The 25302-nt window shown below is 40.6% G+C and overlaps 1 protein-coding gene across 1 annotated transcript in view; it reads left to right on the top strand.

Moving 5' to 3' along the window:
- The window catches only part of MACF1 (microtubule actin crosslinking factor 1), a 312647-nt gene that overhangs the window by 230973 nt on the left and 56372 nt on the right, over positions 1 to 25302 (top strand). Inside the window, exons 59-65 of the mRNA XM_036746382.1 lie at positions 12662 to 12823; positions 13069 to 13239; positions 16652 to 16818; positions 22008 to 22167; positions 23283 to 23609; positions 24005 to 24089; positions 24628 to 24869. Of these exons, the coding sequence (XP_036602277.1) occupies positions 12662 to 12823; positions 13069 to 13239; positions 16652 to 16818; positions 22008 to 22167; positions 23283 to 23609; positions 24005 to 24089; positions 24628 to 24869 (1314 nt within the window). The remainder of the gene's footprint in view (positions 1 to 12661; positions 12824 to 13068; positions 13240 to 16651; positions 16819 to 22007; positions 22168 to 23282; positions 23610 to 24004; positions 24090 to 24627; positions 24870 to 25302) is intronic.

The raw sequence follows: 25302 nt of genomic DNA, 5'->3' as shown, positions 1-25302 counted from the left end.
TAGTTTACAATGATGAGGTATTTGTTTTTCACACTCTGTGTGACTCAGTTATGTATCCTTTTGGTTAGGAGGAGTGGGGAAGGGTTGATGGGATGGAAAAAGGAATTGGAAAGTGATCGTGGTCTACCTTGGTGATGGTTGGTTGGAAGTAGCACAGGCCTCTTTTAGCCTTTTTTGATGTCCCATTCTTCCTGTGTACTCTGTACTCTTCTGTTTGCAGTTAGCTGATGACAGAAAATCCAACATACTTTGAACAGATGGCAAATTTTGTAGTTTATGTCCCCACATTTAGACTTGCTCAATCCAAGGGGAAAATGGAAGAAAATCCTGGGTATTATGTAAGAATTTGGGAAAGATTCTTACAAGAAATGGGAGATTTTGCTTCTGTAATACAGCACATTCTCTTCAAAGTAAATTCAGAGTCAAAAGCTGTCAAAACTAACTAAGTCTTCAAACTCATCTAGTTTGATCCTCACCCCTCCCATGTTAAAGATGGGGAAACTTTGAAGTCCAAGGAGAGGAAAGGATTTGCCCAAATTCACACAGGGCTTAGGACAGAAATATGAATAGATTTGGGAGTCAGAGGACCTGGGTTCGAATGTTCTCTGCTGCTTACTCTTTGGGTAATATTAAGCATGTCACTTCCCTTTTCTGGGCCCTTTATTTGTAAAATTAAGAGGTTGGATTATTTTATCTCTTAAATATGATCCTGTGAATTCTGGTCTTCTGACATAAATACAGGGCCATTCTGAGTGCCTGGATTTAGATGAAAAGTAATTTCAGGTGGGAGTATTAGTTAATTGAGAGAATTCAGAACTGAGAAAGCAGATTGGGTACAAACAGCCCATGGATGCTTAGAATTCAAGTGACCATACAGTTAAGCAGAAAATGTTCATAACTTGTACAGACATACATTTGTTCTTTGGTATTTTAAAGCTGCCCCTAGTTTACTGTGTGATCCTGGGCAGATTATTCAACCTCTTTGTTCCTTAATTCTATCACACGTAAAATGTAGGGATTGAACCAGATAATGTTCAAGATCTCTTCCAGCTCTAACAGTCCATGTTCTGATGTTCATTGTTTTAAGGTCCCTTCTTAGATCTAAACATTAGAGTATATGGGGAGATAATTAAAAATCTTCCTCTTCCTTGAGCTTACTGACTGCCTCCCTTTGTTAATCTGGAGGTCACAGAGCCTGTAGAATTGAGGTTGACATCCTGTTCCCACTGTCTGCTTAAGTCTTTGCTCATGCACTGCATATGAGAAGACTCCGCAGAAACAGGCAGGAACGCACCAGGAGATTGCCCCTGTATGTAGGCTCAGCTGCTGAAAATCTTTGCACCTGTGTGTGAGGTTGAGCAGGTTTCCTTCCTGCTTTCTTGTAGCGCCTGCTAAAACAGCCAGTTTTTAACTGGAATCCCCAGTTAAAATGCAGGAGAGGTGATACTTCTGAGTCCTTGTCAGCCCACATCTTAGTTATTTGAAGGGGAAGGGACATGAGAAGGGAAAGGAAAATTGATTGGGGACGTGAGCTAAAGAAATTTAGATCTGAAGGGGACCTTAGAGAAGTCACTTCTCTCTGGCCTCAGTTTACTCCTGTGTAAAATGAGGATAACTGAACTAGATAATCTGTTAAGGGGACCTTTCAGTCTCCAACCTCCTAGAAGGTTATGACTGATTGGGAGGTAGGAGGCCTGAGTTCTAGGTCTGACCTGCCACAGTCTCACTTCAAGACCTTGGGCAAGTCTAGTCTCCTTTAGAACCTCAGTATCCTCATTTGTGAAATGAGGGCTTGGACTAGATCTTTCAGTCAAAGAGCATTTATTGAGTGCTTACTGTGTTTGAGGCACTCTACTAAACATTGGGGATGCAAAGAAAGGCAAAAACAATCCCTGCTCTTAAGGAACTCACCAACTAATGGGAAAGACAATATACAAATTACTGTATGCAAACACAATACATACAGGGTAAACCTGAGGTGATCTGAGAGGGAAGGCACCAACATTCAGAGAGATCTGGAAAAACTGAGACTTGAGGGAAGCCAGGAAATGGAGATAAGGAGGAAGAGTATCCCAGGCAGGAGTACAGCCAGTGAAAATGCTTGGAGTCAGAAGAAGGAATGTTTGGTGGGAGGATCAGGAAGAAGGCCAGTGTCAGAGTTTTTTGAGGAAGGAGGAAGACATGAATGTGTTACTAGACAGCAGGGAAGCAGCCAGTAGACAGGAAGAGATTGCAGATAAGTAATGGAGGAGATGATAGAGGGGACAATCTGAAGAAGATGAGGTTCAGTGGGATCAATTGTACATAGAATTTGGCTTGGTAGAGAGAAAGGCCACCTACCTCTTCATGTGAGTCAGAGGTAAAGGAGGAGAAAGTGGAGGAAGGCATCTGAACGATGTGAAATGGGGAGGAGGGAAAAGAGGGAGCTCTCTGGGAATGGCCTTGATTTTTTTCAGTGAAATATGAGTCAGGTTTCTGAGCTGAGAGAATGGATGGGGAGGGGTGAGGTGAGCCATGAGTTCTTTGAAGGGGAGATGAACAGGTTTGGATAACTGCTATGGTGAGTGGGATCACGAATTGATGAGGGGGGTAAGGGTTGCCTTGCCTCGCCTCATTGAGGGTCCAGTTGAGGTTGTGCAACATAAATTTGTAGGGTGGTTTTCACTCTGTGGTTTTGTGCTTTTTCTCCAGCTTCATTCGATGAGTAGGACCAAAGGTAGTGGGAGCAATTTAGTTCTGTGCTGGGTAAGATCTGCCCCAAGATAAGGGGACCAGGGACTCAAAATAAAGAAGATGATAGTTTGGGGTTGAATTGGCTCACCCAGTGGTCAAGATAGGGGGAAGAGAGGAAGAAGCATGTAGCCAGGCCCCTTTTAGCTAATCATTGCATAGCTGAAGAAACTCAGGCCCAGAAGGTGAAATGGCTTTCTTGGAGCCACTCAACCAAACTAGAATCCAGATTTCCCAATTCTTAGAAATGTATTATTTTTGCTATACTAGTACTCCTCAGTGTTAGTGCTGGTCCTGGTACCCATGAAGGTCTCCTTATAAATTCTTCCCAGCTGCCTCAACACCCTCACCACTATTCCCCTCAAAATTAGCTTGAAATCTCGCCAGTGTCTCATTCTCTGCTGTAAACCCCAAAGCCTGCCTCAGTGCATGTATTTTCTCCATAAACTATCACATGATGCAGATTGTATAAGTGGAATCAGAGTCACTTAACTGAGAAGTTAATTTCACTTGTACTTGTTCAAAGGTTAGTTTGTGTTTCTAAACACTGAGAACCCCATCGATGACTACAGTTACTGCTGCTCTGGAGGTTTCCTTTGTTTTAGTTTGAATATGACTGGGGAGAGTGAATACTTAAAGAGGAGAGTAATACACTGAGAAAAAAGGGGAAGGATATTTTCAGTATGAAAATTTCTTGTGACTTCAACCTCTCAGTCTCATTAATTGCTGAAGGGTTTATACCAGAAAGGCTCTTTGTAATCACAGACATAGGAGAGACTTGGCATTCTTGTTTTGTTTCTTTGTTTTTAATTTTGAGTTCCAAATTTTCTCCCTCCTTTCCTCACCTCCCCCCTCCCTGAGGTGGTAAACAATTTGATATAGATTATACATGTTCAGTCATGTAAAACATATTAGTCGTGTTGTAGAAGAAGACACAGACCCAAAGGGGGAAAAAACACACCAAAAAATACAAAAAGTGAAGAACAGTATGCCTTGATCTACATTTAGACTCCCTCAGTTCTTTCCCTGGAGGTAGATAGCATTTCTTAGGAGACACTTGGAACGAGCACAGCCCTGGGTTCAGATAGCCACTTCAGCACTTTCTAGCTGTGTGTCTGTGGCTAAGGCACTCAATTCCTTTGAGCATCAGTTTCTTGAAATGTAAAACAAGGATAATATCTGTAGTACCTTATTCACTGGTTTGCTATAAGGATCAAATGAAATATGTAAGGTGCTTTGTGAGCCTTTGAAGGCTATGCATGTCCACTACTGCTGCTATTAGTCTGAGGTTAATTCTGGCTTCTTCTCTTCAGGCCCTTTGGTAACAAACTTATGTTGACGTATGGCACGTTGTGGTGTGGTGGAGAGTTTGGGTTCAAGTCTGTGTGCATCAACACTGACTAACTGGTCCTGGATGAGTCTTGACCAGTCTAACCTTCTGATTCCTTGTTTATAAAGAGGTGATGGCAATGTCCTCATTTCACCCCTGACAGAACAAGTGTTTTGTAAACCTTAAAGTTTCATAGAAATGTGACCCATAATCACTGACATTTGACCATAATCTACTTGACTAGGAATCAACTTGTCATTCCTTACTAGCTATGTGACCTTGGGCCAGCTGCTTTGCCTCTCTGGGCCTCAGTTTCTTCCTCTAAAAATAAAGGGGACTACACAAAATGTTTCCCAACCTCTCTTCTAGTTCTGAAATTGTAAGAAGGAAAAACAGTGTTAGTCAACTGACTTTTAAGTCAATCTCTTCTAGGTCTCAGTTTCCTCCTAAAGAGGTTGGTTTTTAATAACATTTAATAATGATTACTATTATTATTGATCAGACATGATAGGAAGAATGCTTTTTCAAAAAAAGTAATAATAATAACGGCGACTGATTTTTATATAATGTTTAAAGATACCTCTATGTAGAGATTATGAAGATGGCTCCTGAGATAAAGGCAGGGCTTAGGGAGAGTAAGAAGAGAAAGAAATGAGAGGTAAAGGGAGGGAAGAGAGGAAACTACAAGATTGCCCTTGCCCCTTTGAAGTGTGGTCTGTTTGGGGCTCTTTAGAGTCCCCTGAATGAATAGGCTTTAGAGGGCTTGCATTTATGTCCTTCATCAAAGGAGTTAAAAGGTAGAGCCAGATCAAAAGCTACAGTCTGTCTGTGGCTGGAACAAATCAGGACACAGTGTTGAAAGTATTTACTGAAACAAAACAAAATATATTTACACAGTTAAATCATCTGAAAAGAGTAAAATAAAATAGTGTGAACTGTACTTGGGAAGCCAAGTTTTTATTTTCTTTTTTCTTTAGATAAGGCCCAGTTATACTTTCTTAACTGACCAGGATTTATCTCCTTCATAAGTTTGTTTCTCATATTTTAAAAGGTTATCTCAGAAGCAGCTGAGCTAAATTGTCCCTTTGTTCATACATGATTAGAATCTGAAAATGCCACCCAGAATGGGAGGTGGATGAATTGTGTTAGATCTTGTTTGAGTCTTTTCTGTAGCTAATTTTAGAAGGAAATTTCTGAAAACCAGAGTGGTCAGTCTGAAGTGTCATGTGTTTAAAGGAGTTGTTCTTAGGGGATTTGAGTTGGCTAGTCACCTCCTCACTTTGTCAGCTCTTTTTCTTTCCTTGCCTCACTGGCTGCGACAGAAAATTGGTAGAAAAGAGGTAACGTGTAAAAGGACAAGTTCCCAAATAGGTTAAGAAGTGCCAAAGGGTCTCTTCAGAAAAAAAGCTGGGTCACCATAGTATCATTTTGTGGGTTTGGCTTAGCAGCCTGGACCCTTCTCTTCATTCATTTGGTTGCTAACTCTAGGAATCCCATGTTAGCAGTGACAAAAAAAAATGGTCCAAGATTTCTACCCCTTGTCACTATTGTGTGTAAATAACAACGTAGTGAGTTTGCACCAGTGCTCTACGTTCTGCTGCCCTGGCAGAGGCCTCTGAAATAGGGCTTAGTACCACTGCACTGACATTGAACAAGATGCTTCTTGCCTGGGGGAGCATTTCTGTGAATTTGGAATGTAGTTCTTCCTAGGCAGCTTTTCTGATTTTTATTAATTTGGGCAGAAAAGCAAAATGTGTTTTCTGAATTCATTCTATCACTTTTAATGTGCTAGACTCAGTTTGTTTTGAAAAAATTATCAGTATTCATTTCCAGCTGCTTTCGTATGCCTTTAAAAAGGGGATGTGATTACTGCTCTTCTTCATTGACTTTCTCACATGAGAAAATACTGAAAGATATTAGAAACTCCTTCTATGAGGATTATTCAGAAGCTGAATTAACAAGTCTTATTATTGACATTATGAGAGATAATTATTGCAGTATCAATAAGATCACAAAGCTGAGAGGGGACCTCAAGATATTCTAATCCAACCCTCTCACTTTAAAGATGAGGAAACTGAGGAATGAAGAGTCTTATTTTGTCATTATTATCAATAATAATTACAACATATACTGGTTTTGTGACCTTAGACAAGACATGTCACCTCTCAGTGGCTCTAGGGAGCTCTCTAAAGCTGCAAGTTGCAGAGTAGGTACTGATTTTCATCAATAGGACTTCTAGTCCAAAAATATATTATTATTATTAATAACTCATTTCTCTCATGCATATCTGTTTATGAAACACTTTCCTCTTAAAGCCTGTGAAGTTAATATTACTGTGCTACCACAACCCAACTTCACCTCCTGCAACATGACTGGAGCACAGCTGAGTAGTCAGTCAGCAAGCATTTATTAAGTACCTCCTCTGCGCCAGACACTAAGAGCTGGGTGTACAAAGAAAGGCAAAAGATGGTCCCTACTTTCAAGGTACTCACAATCTAACAGGGGAGACAATAAGCAAGCAATATGTGCTATTTGCAGACAGTTTATCCTAAATGTGCTATATATTCTATGTAAGAATGAATAGGAAATAATAGAGGGGAAGGCACTAGAATTTAGAGGGATTAGGAAAGGCTCCTTGTAGAAGGTGAGATTTTAGTTGGGACATGAAGGAAGCCAGGAGGCAGAGATGAGGAAGAGCTTTCCAAGCATTGGGGGAAGAGCCAGAGAAAATGCTCAGAGCTGAGAGATGAAGTCTTGTTCAAGGAACAGCTGGGAGGCCAGTGGCACTAATATCAAGGAGTTAAGGTATAAAAAGACTGGGAAGGTAGGAGGGGCCTAGGTTAGGAAGGACTCTGAATGTTTAAACAGATTTTGTATTTGATTCTGTAGGTAATAGGGAGCCACTGGAACTTACTGAGTAGAAGAGTGGCAAGGTGAGAACTTTGTTTTAGGAAAATTACTTTGGCATTTGAATGGAGGTTCGATTGAAGCGCAGAGAGACTTGGGGCCTGTAGAGCCACCAGTGGCTGTTTCAGTAATCTTGAGTGTGAGATGATGAGGGCCTGTATTAGAGAAGTGGCAGAGGAGAGAAGCAAGGTGTATTTGAGAGATGTTGCAAAGGTGAAATCAACAGGCCTTGGCAACAGATTGGGTGTGGGGCTGGGGGGGGTCGTGAGATAGTGATATAGAAGATGACACCTAAGTTTCAAACGTGGGAGACTGAGAGGATGGTGGTGTCCTCAGCAGTAATAAGGGAATTTGGGAGGGAGAGTTTAGGAGAAAAGATAATAAATTCAGTTTTGCATATGTTGAGTTTAAGATGTTTACAGGTCATCCAATTTGAGATGTCTGAAAGGCAGTTGGAGATAAGAGATTGGGGCAGGAAAGGTAGATTAAAGAATATTCAACATAGAGATGATAATGAAATCCATGGGAGCTGATGAGATCACCAAGTAATATACGGAGAGAAAACAACCCAGGATGGAACTCTGTGGGACACCTATAGTTGGAATGTGTGACTGCTACCAAAGTATCAGGAGACTTAAGTGGTTAGATAGGTAGGAGAAGAACCAGGAGAGAGTAGTGACCCAAAAACCTAGAGTATTGAGGAGAAGGGGGTGATTGACCATGTCAAATGCTGCAGAAAGGTCAAAAAGAATAAGTAGCCTCCCCATAGGAATTCAGCCCTTTCTTGGACAGAAATACCAATGTCCTAACTCCATGTTACCTTGAGGTTAAGGCTTCTTTCCCCAGGAAGTCTTACTTTGTAAAGCAATTTGACTTTCTCCACCCTCCCTTAAAAAATAATAAAAAAAAAATGGTATGCACAGGTCCTTTGGTTCTTTTCCATTACCAGTAGGAACCCCATCTGTGGTCACCATGATCCATATTTTACTTTGCATAAAACTAAAGTACAGGGACCTTGTCCTCCTCTCTTCCCTGTTCCCTCTGTTTCATCTACTAAGGGATTCCCAGAGTTCCTGGCTTTTTCATATTAAGGTGTGGTAGAGCTAGGATTAGAACTCTGCTTCTAATCAAAGACTTTTTCTTATACCATAAAAACCATCTTTTCCTACTTAATCTTAGAGAGTAAACATCTCCTATCTTGAAACAAATTGATTAAATACTTTGGCTCTTGCTGTTTTCCTAATCCTGTAGTATCAGCGGGACTTCACCTACTTTCCCATAATATGTAACCAGTCGGTCTGATAGATAATTTGTAAACTGAAAGCATTCTTCTCATCAAGTTGTTGATCAATTCTGCAGGGGGACCATTAATTAATAGGGGTTAGAGCTAGAAGTTACTTTGGAAATGGTCTAGTCCAGTCCCCTTATTATACAAATATAGAAACTCAGTCACAGAGAGTTTAAATGATCTTTCCAAAATCACACAGGGAGTCTGTCACAGAGTCTGGATTTAAACCCAAGTCTTTTGACTCAAAATTTGCATCACAGCAGAACATGGGAACTATGTGTCTTAAGAGACCAGTCATCATCATTGCCTTTAGGTATCCAAAGTGTTTCCAAGTAGAAAAGACTTAGAATGGATTTAGTATAGCTCCAGAAGGCAAAATTAGGAACAGCTCTCCATCAGGAAAGACTTCCTATAAACCAGAGCTATCCAGTAGAACGGATTGCCGCAGAAAGTAGTACCCTGTCACTTGGGGGAGGAGAGAGAAGTGTTTTGACACAGAGGATAGATGACTATTTAGGGATATTATAGCGGGGATTTTTGGTTCAAGTAGGGATTGGATTGCTCAGAGCTTGTGTAACTCTATGTCTGGTATAGTTACAGCTGATCCACATATCTTTAGTCATATCTTGTACTGCTGTCATCGTTGGTGTACTAATTTGGGTTTTGGCTAAGTTACCATGAGCCTAACGCAAGGTTTCAGGTTTTCCTCGGCATTGCTTTCTGGGGCTACTCCATCTCCTGTCCTGTCGTCTCATTTGGCCACCCTACCTGGCACTAGAATCCAGGAATCTTATAGTATTGAGAGATGACCTGGTTGTCCTTTGATTACAGGAATTCTTAGTATAGACAGCCTTTCTCTGCTTTGGGAAAATTAGCTTTCTCCCCATTGTTCTTGCATAGCAAAGACACCCTTTTTCCCTTCTAAGGCTTTTTCGAAATTCTTGGTAATTTAATATAAAAAGGAGTGTGTATAGAATGATTTTGCATACACACACATACACATACATATTTGTGTTTAATAGTAGCCATCTCTAGGGTGGGGGCAGGGGGAAGGAGGGAAGAAAAAAGAAAGTTACATGATAACTTTATTAACTATTTAAAAGGAATAGCAAGTTGTACATAACAGATTTGCAGTTTCATGTGCAGTAATCCTTTTTTTTTTTCAATCCTACTATGTTTTGGAAATGCTTTTCTTAAGTTCAGAATAAAATAAATAATGATTTATGTGGAGAAAAAAATAAATCCTTGGTGCTGAAGAATGGAGAATTTTAGCAGTAGGGTGCAGAATGTGATTTTAGAGTTGATGAAGGAGAGCCTAAATATTAAATTAAAGTCAGTCAGTAAGCATTTATTAACTGCCCACTATATGCCAGGCACTGTGCCTAGCACTGGGGATACAAAGAAAGGCTGAAGACAGTCTTTGCCCTCGAGGAGCTCACAGTCTCATGGGAGACAACAAGCAAACAGATATGTACAAACAAGCTATGTACAGGATAAGCAGGAAATCATTAGCAGAGGGAAGGCACTGTTAATTAAGAAAGGGTAGGAAAAGCATTCTGTAGAAAGTGAGATTTTAGTTAGGACTTAAAGGGAGCCAGGAGGTGGAGATGAGGAGGGAGAGCATAGGGATGCCAGAGAAAATCCCTGAAGTTGGGAGGTGGAATGTCATATGTGAGGAATAGCCGGGAGGCCAGTGTCAATTAATCATAGAGTCCATAGTGGCAGGAAGGTATAAGAAGACTGGAGGAGGAAGGGGGTAAGCTATGGAGGGCTTTGAATGCCAAACAGATTTTATATTTGGTCCCGGAGGTAACAGGGAGCCAGCCATTGGAGTTTATTGAGTGGAAGGGTGGCCTGGTGTTGGAGTCCACTTTGACAGCCAGATTGAAGTGAGGAGAAGCTTGTGGTGGACAGATCTACCTGCAGGCTATTGTGATGCTCCAAGCATGAGGTGATGAGGGCCTGTAGCCTGGTATTGGCAGTATCAGAGGAGAGAAGGGGGCATATCCAAGAGACATCCTAGTGGTGGAATCGATGGGCCTTGGCAACAGATTGGATATGGGGGAGTAAGAGAGAGAGTAAGGAATAAAAGATGACACCTAAGTTTTAAACCTGGGAGACTGAGAGGATGGTGGTGTCCTCAGCAGTAATAGGGAACTCTGGAAGGGAGAGAGTTTAGGGGAAAAGATAATGAATTCAGTTTGGGACATGTTATGTTTAAGATGTTTACAGGTTATCCCGTTTGAGGTGTCTTAAAGGCAGTTGGAGGAGAGAGATTGGTGCAGAAAAGGTAGATTTGAGAATCATCAGCATAGAGATGGTCATTAAATCCATGGGAGCTGAGGAGATCAGCAAGTGGAATAGTATAGAGGGAGAAGAGAAGATAACAGGACAGCATTCTGTGGGATACCTTCAGTTAGAGCGTATGACCTGGATGGGGATCCAGCAAAGCAGACTGTGAGAACAAGTAATCAGGGAGGTAGAGGGGAACCAGGAGAAAGGAATATCTCAGAAACCTAGAGAGAAGAGATTATTAAGGAGAAAAGAGTGAACAACAGTTTCAAAGGCTGCAAAGAAGTCATGAACATGTTGAGACAAGGCCATTGAATCTGGCAACTAAGAGGTTACTGGTGACTTTGGAGAGAGCAGTTTTGGTGGAATGATGAAATTGGAAGCTGATTGTAGGGATAGAGAGTGAGAAGAGAGAAGATGGAGGCATCTATTATAGATGGTCTTCTCAAGGACTTTAACCACAAAAAGCAGGAGAAATATAGGATGATTTCAGGAATGTAAAGATGATGGAGGAGACATGAGCAGTAGGGAATGAGCCAGTAGACAAGGAGAGACTGATGGTAAGAGAAAATGGGGATGGTGGGAGGAGCAGTTTTTGAAGAGATGGAATGGACTGGCGTTGTTAGTACAGGGAGGAGGTAAACTGGGGAAGTAGTAGGTCTGCCTTTCTTTGCGAGGCTGGGGTAAAGGAGGAGATAGTGGCAGAAGGCATCTGAGTGATTTCAGCTGAGGAAGAGAGAGAAAGATGGAGCTCATGGCAAATGGCTTTAATATTTTCTGTAAAATATGAGGCAAGGTTCTCAGCTGAGGCAGTGGGAGGCTGAGAAGCTATAGATATAGTTACATAGAATTTTTTAATAGTTTAATTGTAAATGTGAGATTCAATGATTTTTAAGTTTTAATTTCATGACAGATTGTCCCACCCTTGTCACTTATCAGCCCTGAGGCCTTGGGCAAGTGACTCCCATTGTCTAAGCTTCAGTTTTTGACCTGTAAAATGAGGTAGTTGGACTATATGGCCTCTAAAGTTCCAGCTCTAAATCTATGTTGCTAAATTTACAATGAAGTGATTTCCAATGCCACCTATCTTGTACAAAAGATACATTATTGACCTGCCCAGCTTTGTTTTAATAACTTGGGATTTTTACAGCCTTTTCCATACTTAGCTGCTGACACCATCCCAAGGCCATGCATTTTTAATATTTTAGCCTAAGATTAGGTAGGGCTGCAAGTTGTGGCCATGGACTGGAGACTATATGGATATTTTACCTTGGATGTTGATTTCATTGATCAAAGAGTTACAAACATAGTGGTGAGCTTTTGTCAGCTAAAACAACTCTCAGTGTTATCTTTCTTTTAAGTTAATTAATTAACACTTAATTTTGTGAAGTTGTAAAGGTGATACTTTTCTATTCCCTGTACCTTTGGCTTTAAAAATTAAGCAGTCTGGAACTTCTTGCAATAAAGACTGAAGCAATGCTAGGTGTTGGTTACTTCCCTGAATGAATTGTTGCATCTAGGGGGTTTAGACTTTTGTTCTCTGCTTGCAGAAAGAGCAATCTAGGCTTTATATATACTTGTTTGGGGATTCCATTATTCTATGCATACATGAGTTGAAATATAATAGTTCAAAATAGTAGTATCTCACATTTCTCTAGTACTTAATGGTTTACAAAAGCACTTTGCTCACTACTTGCAGTATTATCCCATTTTACAGAAGGGGAAACAGGCTCAGTGAAGTCACTGATCAGAGAGTTGTATCCATAGTGATCAGTTTGGTCAGCTAAAACAAAACTCAGAGTTTGAGTTCTGGTATAAAACAAACTTAATTTTATAAGGGAAATGGTTTATCTGTGGTAACAAAGCTAATAATATGGTAGAACCAAGATTTGAGCTTAGGTTCTTGAAAAGGCATGAGACTTAGAGTCTTCTCTACTAGATGTTGTTTCCCATGTAAATAACCTGTCTTCTTCCTTCTGATTTGTTTTCTAGCTTGTCCTGAATAGTCATCACATTCTGAGCCTTCTGAAAGGGATTCATTTTAGCTGTATATTATGGTAGATCTTAGTCATTTTCACCTAATCCAATTGTCTTTTTGATTTGCCATGATCCAGATGTTTCAGAAAGAGCAAGTAGATCCCCTTCAGATGAAACTGCAGCAGGTGAATGGACTCGGCCAGGGCTTGATCCAGAGTGCAGGAAAAAACTGTGATGTGCAAGGCTTAGAACATGACATGGAAGAGATCAATGCTCGATGGAACACACTGAATAAAAAGGTGAGTGATTGAGGACAAAGGGGAAACTGATGGTCCTGTGACCTGTGAACAAAGAGCACTTTCTGGAAGCAGTAGGACTGGAAAATGAATAACCTGAATCCAGATTCTCCTTTTAAGATGCAGTCCCAAATCAGACTGTTGAAAGACAGGCTATTAGCTTGTGGGGGAGGAGAGCCCAGGAATGTGTTACAATTGAAATCAAGATCTGTCTTTCTGTTGACCTGACTTATGTACACACAATCCAGGTAGCACAGAGAATTGCACAACTACAGGAGGCCCTATTGCATTGTGGGAAGTTCCAGGATGCCTTGGAGCCATTACTCAGTTGGTTGGCAGACACAGAGGATCTCATAGCCAATCAGAAGCCTCCATCTGCTGAATATAAAGTGGTGAAAGCCCAAATCCAAGAACAGAAGGTAAGTGAGAATGTTGGGACAGTGAACCATGACAATGCTAGGGAGTGGAAGGCCACACAGTTGTATGCATTTTGAGAGCACAGCCGGTAGCTTTGAATAAATTCATAATTCATGGTGGTGTGGAAAGGAAAATAGGAACTGTGATTTCATGAGCATATTTTAATCTCTGTGGCTGGCATTCAGCAGCTAAAATGACTTTATCCTATTCTTTATTGTACTAGAGACCTCTGCTTATTAGTCATACTCCCTGTTTCAGTGTTTGATCTGTGGTATTATGTTTAAAAAAAAAAAAAAAAAGACAAGTGTCTGGGTGCGTTAGGTAGGCCAGCCACCGTTTACTGGGAAATGTCTATTTCATTTGTGGCATAGTTAACTTTATATGTATCTGAATTTATCTTAGTAGTTACGCTAAATATTTAAATGTTAAAAGCCTCTGCTCTTCTGTCTTTAAATACTCATATATGTGAAACAGATCATTGAAAGGGATATGAAAAATTTATTTGAGACTGAAATTAGCCCTTGCTTGGAGATGGATAGCTAGGTATGATGGAAAGGGCCCTGTCCCAGGAGTTGGGAAAAAGTTTAAATTGGTGAGTCTGCCAAGGGCTACCTATGTGACCTGGGCGAGTCCCTTCCCCACTGTACCAAACCTTGTTCTGCAGAATCCTGGTGTTCCATGTAATGTGAATTGTTGTTACATGAGGAAGTTTCAGTGTTGCTACTTTTCCTTCTAAAATTTTAAATGTGATGTAACAAAAACTGTTATTACATTATGCATTTTTTAGGTGTGTGAATAGGCTTCCATCTACCTTATTTTGCTTTAAAATTTCCCTAACTCCTCCTGTATTCCCCAGGGATATTCCATACTCCCAAACCCCCTTGGTCCAACATTTATGTTAGTTTCTTCAGTATATTTGAAATATACAGTTTCCAAAGTATATAACTTTTAACTATTAAATCTGATTGTCTTTTCCCAATCTTTATCCTTCTTGACCCCTCTGCAGCTTTTCAGAATATTGACCAGCTCCACCCTCTGCATGTTTTTCTCTCCCCTTGGCTTTCATGACACTGCTCTTTCATGGTTCTCCTTGATAAAGCTTGGATTGAACCTTTTCAGTTTCCTTTGCTTAATCATTATCCATGGCCCTACTCAATCATGGCTGTCTAACAGGTTCTGTACTCCATCCTCTCCTCTCTCTAAAGATAATCTTTTATTAATCTCATAAGTTTCCATGGGTTCAATTTTCATCTGTATGTAAACTGCTCCCAAATCTATATATAAATCCCAAATCTCTCTCCTAACCTCCAGTTTTGCATTACCAACTACCTGTTGGACCTTTCTACTTTAATATCCCATCATTATCTCAAGCTTGCTATGTACAGGACCTCATCTTTCTCACTCTCCCATGCCTCTAACCCATCTCTCCTCCAAACTTATTTCTTTCTCTTAAGGGCACCTACCACCCTTCTAGTCACCCAGGTTCACAAATAGAAGAGTCATCCTTGACTCTTTGCCCCGTATCTTCAGTTCCTTGCCACATCTTTTCAGTTTTGTCTGCACAGCATCTCCTTATCCACCCCTTCTCTCTGTTCACGTAGTTCAGACCCTCATCACCTCACTTCTGGACTACTTTAGTAGTTTCCTAATTGCTTTCCATGCCTTCATCCTTTCCCCTCTCCAAACTATCTTTCACACAGCTTTTCACAAAAATCATCTTCCTAAAGCATGGATTCTATAGTTTGACTCCTCTGCTGAAGAAACTTCAGTGGCTTTCTATTGCCTGTGGCATAAAATATGAACTCCTTAATTGTTGTTTAAAGCCTATCACAATCTGTCTGTAGTCTTCCCTTACACATTACTCGCTTTCATGTACTCAACCTTCTAGCCACCTAACCTAATCATAGTTCCCTAATCTCAGCATACCATTTCTTATGCCCTTTAAAGAGTTGTCCCCCGTGTCTAAAATGCATGCCTTCCTTCCTAACTTTGCTTCTTAGAATCTTTAACTTCCTTCAGGTTTCAACTCAAGTGCCACCTCCTATGGAAAACCTTTCCCGCTTTCTTACTCTTTTCCATTTTCAGTTGTTCCATATTTATTTACCCACATAAATGTTTTATCCTTCCCGTAGAAAATAAGGCATCCAACACAAGGATTTCTTTTTTTTTCTTTCTTTGTTTTGTTGTTGTTGTCGTTTTGTACCCACAGCACCTAGCACAATGCTTTGCACACATGAGGTGTTTCAATAAACATTTGTTAGATTTAATTGGATCAGCCCCCAAAGTATTCCATGACTAAACTAATTTGGATAATACAGGTATTCAGAGATATTGCAGGTTCAGTTCCAGCCCACTACAGTAAAGCAAATATCAAAATAAAGCAAGTCACATAAATTTTTTTATTTTCCAGTACACATAAGTTATGTTTATACCATATTGTAGTCTGTTAGGTATGCAATAATATGTCTAAAAAGATATACGTACCTTAATTTAAAAATACTTTATTGCTAAATATCACCTTAGCCTTCAGCAAGTTGTAATCATTTTGCTGGTAGGAGGTCTCATCTCATTGTTGCGGACTGCTGATTGATCAAGGTGATGGTTGGTGAAGGTTGGGGTGGCTGTCTCAATTTTTAAAAATTAAACAACAATGAAATTTGCTGCATCAATTGACTTCTTTCTTGAAAGATTTCTCTATAATATGAGATGATGTTTGATTACATTTTACCCATAGTAGAACTTCTGTCAAAATTGGAGTCAGTCATTTCAAACCCTGCCACTGCTTTCTCAACTAAGTTTACGTAATATTTTTTAATATTATAGTGTCTCGGGGATAGGGAGGCCCGAAGAGAGATGGGAATGGCAAGTCAGTGGTACAGTCAGAACACATGCAACATTTATCTTATATGGGCATGGTTCATGGCACCCCAGAACAGTTACAGTTGTAACATCAAAAATCACTGATCACAAATCACCATAACAGATATAATAATAATGAAAAGGTTTGAAATAGTGCAAGAATTACCAGAAATGTGACACAATCATGGTATGAATGCATGCTGTTAGAAAAATGGCACCAGTAGACTTGCTTGATGCCGGGTTGCCAACAAAACTTCAATTTACTTTTTAAAAAAATGCAATATCTGTGAAGCTTGATAAAGCAAAGCTCAATAAAACAAGGTATGCCCACATTGGACCGCACTAGGTGATTTCTGGCTTTTTTGGCTCTAACATTCTGTGATTTGGCATGTCCCATTATCTTTGAACTTAAGATAAAAAAATCAGTCTAGTATCTCCTTGCCCCATTGAGATCTGACTTGAGCTTAGAGGTTGGTGTTTTTTTCAGGCTGAGAGATATCTTTCCTGACAGCCTTGTGACTTTTTTTTTCCTTGGGAAAAAAATGTGTGTAACAGCTGCTCCAGAGGCTCCTGGACGATCGCAAAGCCACTGTGGAAATGCTTCAGGCAGAAGGGGAAAGGATTGCTCAGTCTGCTGAGTTGGCTGATAGGGAGAAGATCATGAGCCAGCTGGAGAGTCTGGGAAGAAGATGGACTGAACTATTAAGCAAGGCAGCAGCCAGGTAAAGACAGAGGGAAGCAGGGGAGGACAAGATACTTTGTTTTTCTGTTCACTTACTTGAACTCCTTCTTGGATCAAATATGGGTCAGTTTATGTTTCAGTAGGATCAGCAACCTAGGGTGCTTGTATTATACCCATAGCACATAGCCAGTGTTGGAAATCCATGTGATATTGAAATAAATAGCCCTGAATTTGTGTCAAAGATGCCATTAGGATCAATGTGATGATTATCACTAAGCAGCAACATAAGTTTTAAGTGTTCTAATGAATGGGAACTGACGTAATGGGCTCCAGCTGATCTGCTTTAAGTTTAGGTGTGATAGAGATAATCTATTTAATTTCTAAATCAGAAACACTGCTCTAGTAGGATTATTCTGTTACACTTGCTGTATCAAGTGGTGGGAGTATATTTAAAAGAATCTGGCCAAGATGTTCCCCATTTTCTCTCCTCCCACCCTCCAAGTTTTTGAAATAGCCTTTTCCCTTTATTTTTAAAAGAATAATTCTTTTGAAATGAGGAGCTAAAATATTCTGAAAATTTTTCTCCTCTTGTACGCCTACTGGTTTCAGCCAGAATTATTTCTGTAAGTAGGAGCAGTCAGTCTACTGCCTTGAGGAGATGAAAGGAACTTTAAGATGCTACATGAACTCTTTGCTTCTGCATTTCCTTTATTAGCAAATGGCCACATGACAGACAGTATATGGAAGCAGTTCTTTCTGTACACAGAAATGAGATCATTGTGTTTATTGGAAGCAGGTAACTTGTAATCAGGGCAACTAGGTGGCCCAGTGGGTAGATTGAGGGAGGGAGACCTGAGTTCAAATGTAGCCTCAGACAATTACTAGCTGTATGACCCTAAGCAAGTTACTTAACCCTGTTTGCCTCAGTTTCCTCATCTGTAAAATGAGCTGGAGAAGGAAGTAGCAATTCCAGTGTCTTTGCCAAGAAAACCCCAAATGGGGTCATGAAGAGTTGGGCATGACTGAAACAAATGAATAACTACTTGTAAGCTTGTACCATTCCAGATGTAGACACTTCTTAGTTAAAAGCTAAGTAGAGAGTTGCTATAGAATGATAATTCATCTTATTGTGTATTCAGTTGGTTCTAACTTTAGCCCTGCTCTTTGCCCCACTATACTAGATGAAGTGAATGTTCTAAGGGAAATAGAAGACCAGGATTCTAGGAACTTGTGACCTTCCCCACATCCCAGAGGTAGCTAGGATTTCCTTCCTGTAGTTTCCATCTTTGAATCCTAGTTCTGCCTTCTCAGCCTAGGCAAGGAGAAAAAAAATCTAGTCCCTTTTCTATAAGGCAGACCTTAATGCCTGATCATAAGCACTAAGTTGCTATTCTGGTTGTTGTTTTTTTTTTTTGGCAGGGCAACTGGGGTTAAATGATTTGCCCACGGTCACACAGCTAGTACATGTGTCAAATGTCTGAGGCCGGATTTGAACTGAGGTCCTGACTCCAGGGCCAGTGTTGTACTCCCTGTGTCACCTAGCTGCCCCCTAAGTTGCTATTCTGCATCATTTAATCATAACGTTAAGAATGTGTCATGATACTTTTATGCCAAAATTTGTTACGAAACGGCACCAGAATGATGTGTAGACAGAGCACTGCCCTAGGAGTAGTAAGCTGAGATTCTTTTGGGGGGGGGCGTGGGGAGGCAGGGTGATTGGGGTTAAGTGATTTGCCCAAGGTCACACAGCTAGTAAGTGTGTCAAATGTCTGAGGTCGGATTTGAAGTCAGGTCCTCTTAACTCTAGGGCTGGTGCTATACTCTTTGAGCCATCTAGCTGCCCCAGTGAGCCAAGATTCTTGTCCCTGGTGTCTGTGTCCTTTTAGGAGATCCTTTAATCTCTCTGGGCCTCAGTCTCCTTTTCGGAAAGATGAGCAAGTTGAGTTGGATACACTCTGAGGTCTCTTCCAGCTCTCATATTCTGTGACTCTAGAGAAAAAGAGACAAACTAATGGTATTAAAGAAAGGTAAGGTGTCAGCAGGAACTTAGTTTGATATGGAAATTTCAGTGCTGTGTGTTGAGAATTCTGAGAGACTATTGAGGTTCAGAAATTTGACTTAAGATGTATTGTTTTGCTATAGTCACAAAAAAAAAATATTGTAACCACATTTTGCTGGCATTGTCAGAGAGTAAACTGACCTGAATACATTAATTTTCCAGATAACTGAAGCTTAAAACTTGAAAGCACCAGAACATTGTTCATTTTCACTTTTGTTCATTGTTAATTAATTGTTAATTTGCTCATTGAAATCTTTCCATTCCTACCTTCTTAAACAGATGGGTCCAGTTTAACCTGTTCTTGGTGACTCATTCACCTTCACTATTGTTTGTTGTGTGTAGAGAGGCAAAACAGAGAGCTGGGAGCCCCGGACACAGGTCCCACCTCGGGCAGCAAGTCCCGGAGAGCTCTGACTATAGCCTTAGAGCGGGAAGGGGCCTGACAGATAAGAAAACTGAGACTCACGGACACTAATGGACACAGGATTCAAGCAAAGTTCTTTCTGAATCCAGGTCCAGCACTCTGACTGTGCTGCATTGATAGGAGTTTCTTACCTTAGTAGCACTTGAAGGTACATAGACCACTTTGCTCACAACAACCTACAGAGAAAGGGGGTTACAACTCCCCATTTGAAGATAAGGGAACTAAGGCTGCCCCTGAGGCTGCCCACCTAGTAAATGGCAGAACCAGAACCAGAGCCCAGGTCTCCAGGCTTTGAGTCTGTTTCTCTTTCCACTCCTTCACAACTGCCTGGCTGTTCAGATGATTCATTGCGTAGTGAAAGGGAAGATAGGAAGGCGTGTCCCTTTTAGATTTTCCATTTCCCCTCGTGGTCACTTCTGGTAGGCTGCTTGCCTGAGCTGATAGCCCTCCACCCCACAGGTCTCTGATTTTGCTGCTTTCTACACTGCAGGGCCAGGAAGCCAGGACTTCAGAGGCCTTGGTTTCCCCTTGCATGATTCATGGATCATATCCATAATATCCTGGACAAGTAGTCACCAATCTCAGACTCAGGTTGCTGTAGTATCCCAGCATAGCCCATTCTATTTTTAGACGTTGTTAATAAGTTTTTCCATAGTAAATGGAAATTTACCTCCTTGTAGCTTCCACCAATTGGTGCTAGTTTTGCCTAATGGAACCAAGCAGAACAAGTCTAACTCTTCTGTAAACTAGAGGAAAAAAGCTCTCATGTCACTGTTAATTCTCTTTTTCTCTGGCTTAGAGAAGAGAACTTCCTAAATCAGGAAGACCTGAGTTCAAATATGACCTCAGACATTTACTAGCTGTGTGACCTTGGGCAAGTCACTTAACTGCGTTCTGCCTTGGTTTTCTCAGCTGTGAAATGGAGCTAATAGTATTACCTACTTACTTAAGAGAATAAAATGAAATAATATTTGTAAAGCACTTTGTAAACTTTAAAGAGCTGTATAAATGCTAGCTGTTATTATTCTAGGATAAATATCACCAGGTTTTTTTTACTTGATTCCTGTTTTCAAGTCCCTTACTGTCCTGTTTGCATGTATTCTAATTAGTCCATTTCCTAAATGGCAGCTAGGTGTCAAAGTAGATAGAGTGCTGCTGGTTCTGGAGTCAGGAGGACCTGAGTCCAAATCCAGCCTTAGGCAAGTTGCTTGAAGACTTACCTCTTAGTGGGGAGGGAGTATGGTAGTGTTACTACAATCCTCTGGCATTTGTCTGCCTTTCGTCTGCTTTGCAAACAGTCACTCCTCCTTGACCCCACCTTGAAAGAGATAAGAAAAAAAACCATACTGAACAAACAGAAACACATTTTTTGTTCTCTTTCATGTCTCTACCCCTGTCCTGAGTAGAAAAAAGCTGATTGTTAGTCATAGTCAAGGAGTGAGAGAATTAAGAACTCCATGCCTGGGCACCTTTGTGGAACAGTCTGCCGTTCAAAAAAAACAAAACCAAAGAACAGCAACAATAAAAACCCCACCGAATTTTCTTAGAGGTGCTTGACTTTTAGACCCTTCAGAGAATTGGGAAGAGTTGGGAGAACTAATAACTTAAGAATTCACCCATCTATGTTACTTAAAGAAGTAAGCAGTAATAGCAGTGAGAGTTTTTCAAGAATCATTAGAAAATTCATTTTAAAAAAACAGATTCAGAGACAACTTATACCATTTGCTAATTTTTACTAATTAATTTACTGATTTACAACAGTTGCCAGATTTATATATTTTCAGTGCCCCAGACTAGGTATTTCATGTATAGTGCAAACATGTTTTAGTGGTTTTTTTTAAATAATTTTCAGGGCTAGGAAGGAGTTTTGTATGCTAGCATACAGAGAGGAGATAGAAGTCCTGTCTGATGATTTCTAACATTTCCTGACTTTTTAACTCTCATATTCATTAAGGCATGAGAGGGAGCCTTGATTCTGAAGGCTTTGTCAGTGAAGCACAGTCTCTTGTCTTTCCTACCAAAATAAAAAGTCCTGGATATGGTCTACATGATACACTGTATTCTATGTCTGTCATATGAGGATCAGTTTAGCTAGGTTCATCAAGATTACTCTCAGGTTGGTGAATTGTCTGGGCCATGAGTATCTGCTATGCCATAAAGAAGTCGTGATCTGCATCAGTGTAGAGTGCTCATAGTGGCAAAATCATGGGTTCTTGAAGTATGGCACTATTCCAATGGATGCCATAGTATCATGTTGTGAAACCATGAGAATATGTGTGCACAGTGCCATAAAATGAGCTCTGGACTTGTACTTAGAAGGGCCTTCCAACCACTAGCTGAGTGTATGCCCTTGAGCAGAAAGATCACATCATCTTCTTGAGTTTCAGCCCTTCTCATCTGTAAAATGGAAATCACAGACCTGGCCCCTTCTGGCAAGGATGTTGTGAAATACCACAAAGATAATGGATGTGAAAATCTTTTGAAAACATTAAAGCTGTATATAAACATAAGGTATAATTCTATTTTCTCTTTACTATGACAGAGATGTAAAGACTCTGGCAGTTTCTGCTAAAGACTAGGTCTACTCTGTATTTGAGTTCATTTCAACAACTGTTTTATAAAATGCCCCCAATATCATGTGCTCACTCACACAGTGTGTGGCACTTGGTATTTTGGGACTGAAGGAGCTAGTAATGTACAGGTTGGTTTGATCTTCTGACCTAGCACCGTCTTCTGTTTTGTGTAGGCAAAAACAGCTGGAGGATATCCTGGTTCTGGCAAAACAGTTCCATGAAACAGCTGAGCCTATTTCTGACTTCTTATCTGTGACTGAGAAGAAACTTGCCAATTCAGAGCCAGTTGGCACCCAGACTGCCAAAATCCAGCAGCAGATTGTGCGCCACAAGGTAGGAAGTGTTTATAATGAAACACTGAGCTGGGAATCAGGAATCTTAGAAACAAACCATCTATCCAGTAGCATTCAGCACCTGTCCTTAGGACCTTATGTTTTTTTACAGGTTTATTTAAAATAGTTTACATCATTCTTGTGTTGGTTGAGATCTCACATCTTTTAAATTCATTCATCAAGCATTTAAATGTCTGCTATGGGTAGAGAACTATGTTTAGGGATTTAGAGGTAATAAAAAGATTGTTTAAAATGTGGACCCTGCCCTCAGGAGCCTTATAGTCTAGTCAGAAGATAGGGTACGCACATAAATAGAACACAGAGTTGAACTGAAAAGTACCTTAAAAATAGAACTTTTGTTTGTACCTCTATGAAGTCCAAAAGGGGACAACTTACTAGGGGGTTGAGAAGGAGGTAGCATTTCAGCTAAGATTTCAAAAGATAGGTTTTCAACAATTAGAGGTGGGGAGGAGGTTTACACTCAAACATAGGGAATGGCAGAAGCATGAAGGTTCGAAAATACGTGGTGTATTCAGGAGAAGGGGTCCAGTTTGGCTGAAGCATCAAATGTGTGGAGCAAAGTAATCAGATAAGGCTAGAGAGCTATGTTGGAACCATATTAATATCTAGAGTGTATGTTTTATGGATATCCATTGCAGGGTTTCAAATAGGACAGTCTGATCAATCTATGCGTAAAGAAAGTTAATCTGATAGCATTGTGGACGATGGACTGGAATTGGGAGCAAGTATAGGCAGGAAGACTTGTCAGAATGCTAGTAGATTAAGCAAGAAGAGTGGTAATGAGACTCTGCACCACCATGGTGACCATAAGAATAAAACAGAGGGGATGGACAGATGGATGGATACCAGAGATGTAGCTGAGGTAGAATAAACAGGCCTTAGATAAAAGTAGGTGAAGTTTGACAGGCTACAATCACAAAAATCTCTTCTGTTGTTCATGAGTATTTCATATTATTTGTACCCTTCAGAGGGTGGATGATTATTTTCATTTGTTTTATCTTTGGTTTTTCATTGTTTTGTGTATACTTTAATTTCTTGAAATTTTTTTTTCCCATTTTGTTTCCGTTGTTCATTTTTTCCACTCCGGATTTTCAGGCTCTGGAGGAAGAAATAGAGAGCCGAGCAGCTGATGTGCAGCAGGCAGTCAGAGTTGGGCATTCCCTCTCCTCCCTTACGTGTCCAGCTGAGCAGGGTGTCCTGGCTGACAAGCTAGAGGCCTTGCAGGCCCGTTACAGTGAGGTTCAGGACTGGTGCTGTCGGAAAGCAGCCCTGCTTGAACAAGCCGTAGCTAACGCCAGACTGTTTGGGGAGGATGAGGTGGAGGTGCTCAACTGGTTGGCTGAGGCTGAGGACAAACTCAGCTCGGTCTTCGTAAAGGATTACAGACAGGATGTCCTACAGAAGCAGCATGCTGACCACCTGGTATTCATGTTTTCCATCCTATTTATTATGTTACTGAATGATCTCATTCTTTATAACTCATTGGTCCTCTTCCTTTTGTCATTTACATTTTAGTCGACCCTAGGATGCCTCAAGGATTGAAAAAAAAAGTCAGCTACTCACTAAGCCATACAATGGTAGAATTAGCTGTGTGTCCAGAAGACCTTTAAAGGGGGATGGGGAAGGGGTGCAGTAATTAATGGAAATGACAGCTGAGGAAAGTGAGATAAATGGTGCCCTTGTTTTATCTGATCTTCACGAAATGTATTTGCTAACCCTGAAGTCTGTCTCAGTCTCACCTCTGCTTTACATCCCTTTCTGTGCCATTAGAGGCCCTTTGACGGAAATATTAAAATGCTATTTTTTTTTCTTTTCAGGCTTTAAATGAAGAGATTGTTAACAGGAAAAAGAATGTAGATCAAGCTATTAAGAATGGACAAGCTCTCCTGAAACAAACAACAGGTATCGTGAAATGAGCAGCTCTAACTACTTGCCTAGTCCATAGGTCACTCACATGCCTAGTCAGTTAGATGATCTATGTGAGCCAATTCCCTTCCTGTGTATGAGAAGTCTAGCCCCTGCTGATCATATTACAGGCTGCTCCAGGGAGTCTGTTGACCCTGTGTTCCCATTTCCTGTTAAGTCTCTGGGGACACTGAAAGACTTTGTTGTCTCACATCTGCTTCTAGATGAAGATCTGCTATGTAGAGTTTCTTTTTTTCTTTCTAAGCAAAGGATTCGGAATGTCATTCTGTAGAAATTTTGAAAAGTGTATAAGAAGAAGAAGACTTCTTTTTCTCATTTTAGGAGTCTCAAAAATGACTCATTTTTTCAACTTCTGAGAAAGGACATTGAAAACCTTTAGTCCAAGTTTAAAGGACAGGAGGGTGGCTATTAAAAGAATATAAATCTGTATTTGTGCTTTACTTGCCAAAGTAGAGTGGACAAGATCCCCCTCTTGATATAAATGATTCACTGCACTCTGTGCTTTTCCCCACAGGGGAGGAGGTGCTCCTCATCCAGGAGAAACTGGACGGAATCAAGACCCGCTATGCTGATCTTACTGTCAGTAGTTCCAAGGCCCTAAGAACGTTAGAGCAGGCCCGCCAGCTCGCCACTAAGTTCCAGGCCACTCATGATGAGTTAACTGGGTGGTTAAGTAAGGTAGAAGAAGAGCTGACAGCCAGTGGAGGACAGTCTCCTAAGGGGGAGCAGATTCCTCAGTTTCAACAAAGACAAAAGGTGAGCCATATGTACACTGTGAGAAAGAAATCTCCCTGCTTTGTCCAAGGCAGGAAGTTAGTGCTTGGGTTCAAGCTCTACGATACCACTCCCCAGCTCACTGGCCTTGGATCAAAACCAAAAATGGTTCCATAGTTTCTTCTTCCACCAAATGGAGACCTTCCATATCCTCCCTGTGTCATGGGAAACAGATTTTGTTAACAAGCCCTTTGAACTCATTACAAGGCATATGATAGGCGAGGCAGCTCTTACTGCCTAAAGAAGCCTTTATAGGGAAGAGATTATGTTCAGTGTCCCCAGGGAATTTGCTTATTTTTAAGAGTCATTCATTCATCCAACAACCATTCAAAAAATTTTATTGAAATCTTTTCTTTTTACATCACCTACTTTTTCCAACACAGCCTTTGCTCTCCCCTACCTGAGAGCTATTCCT

The sequence above is a fragment of the Trichosurus vulpecula genome, chromosome 2, assembly GCF_011100635.1.
Source record: "Trichosurus vulpecula isolate mTriVul1 chromosome 2, mTriVul1.pri, whole genome shotgun sequence".
Taxonomy (NCBI): Eukaryota; Metazoa; Chordata; class Mammalia; order Diprotodontia; family Phalangeridae; genus Trichosurus; species Trichosurus vulpecula.
The sequence above is the reverse complement of the archived record's forward strand: the minus strand, read 5'-3'. Positions and strand labels throughout refer to the sequence as shown.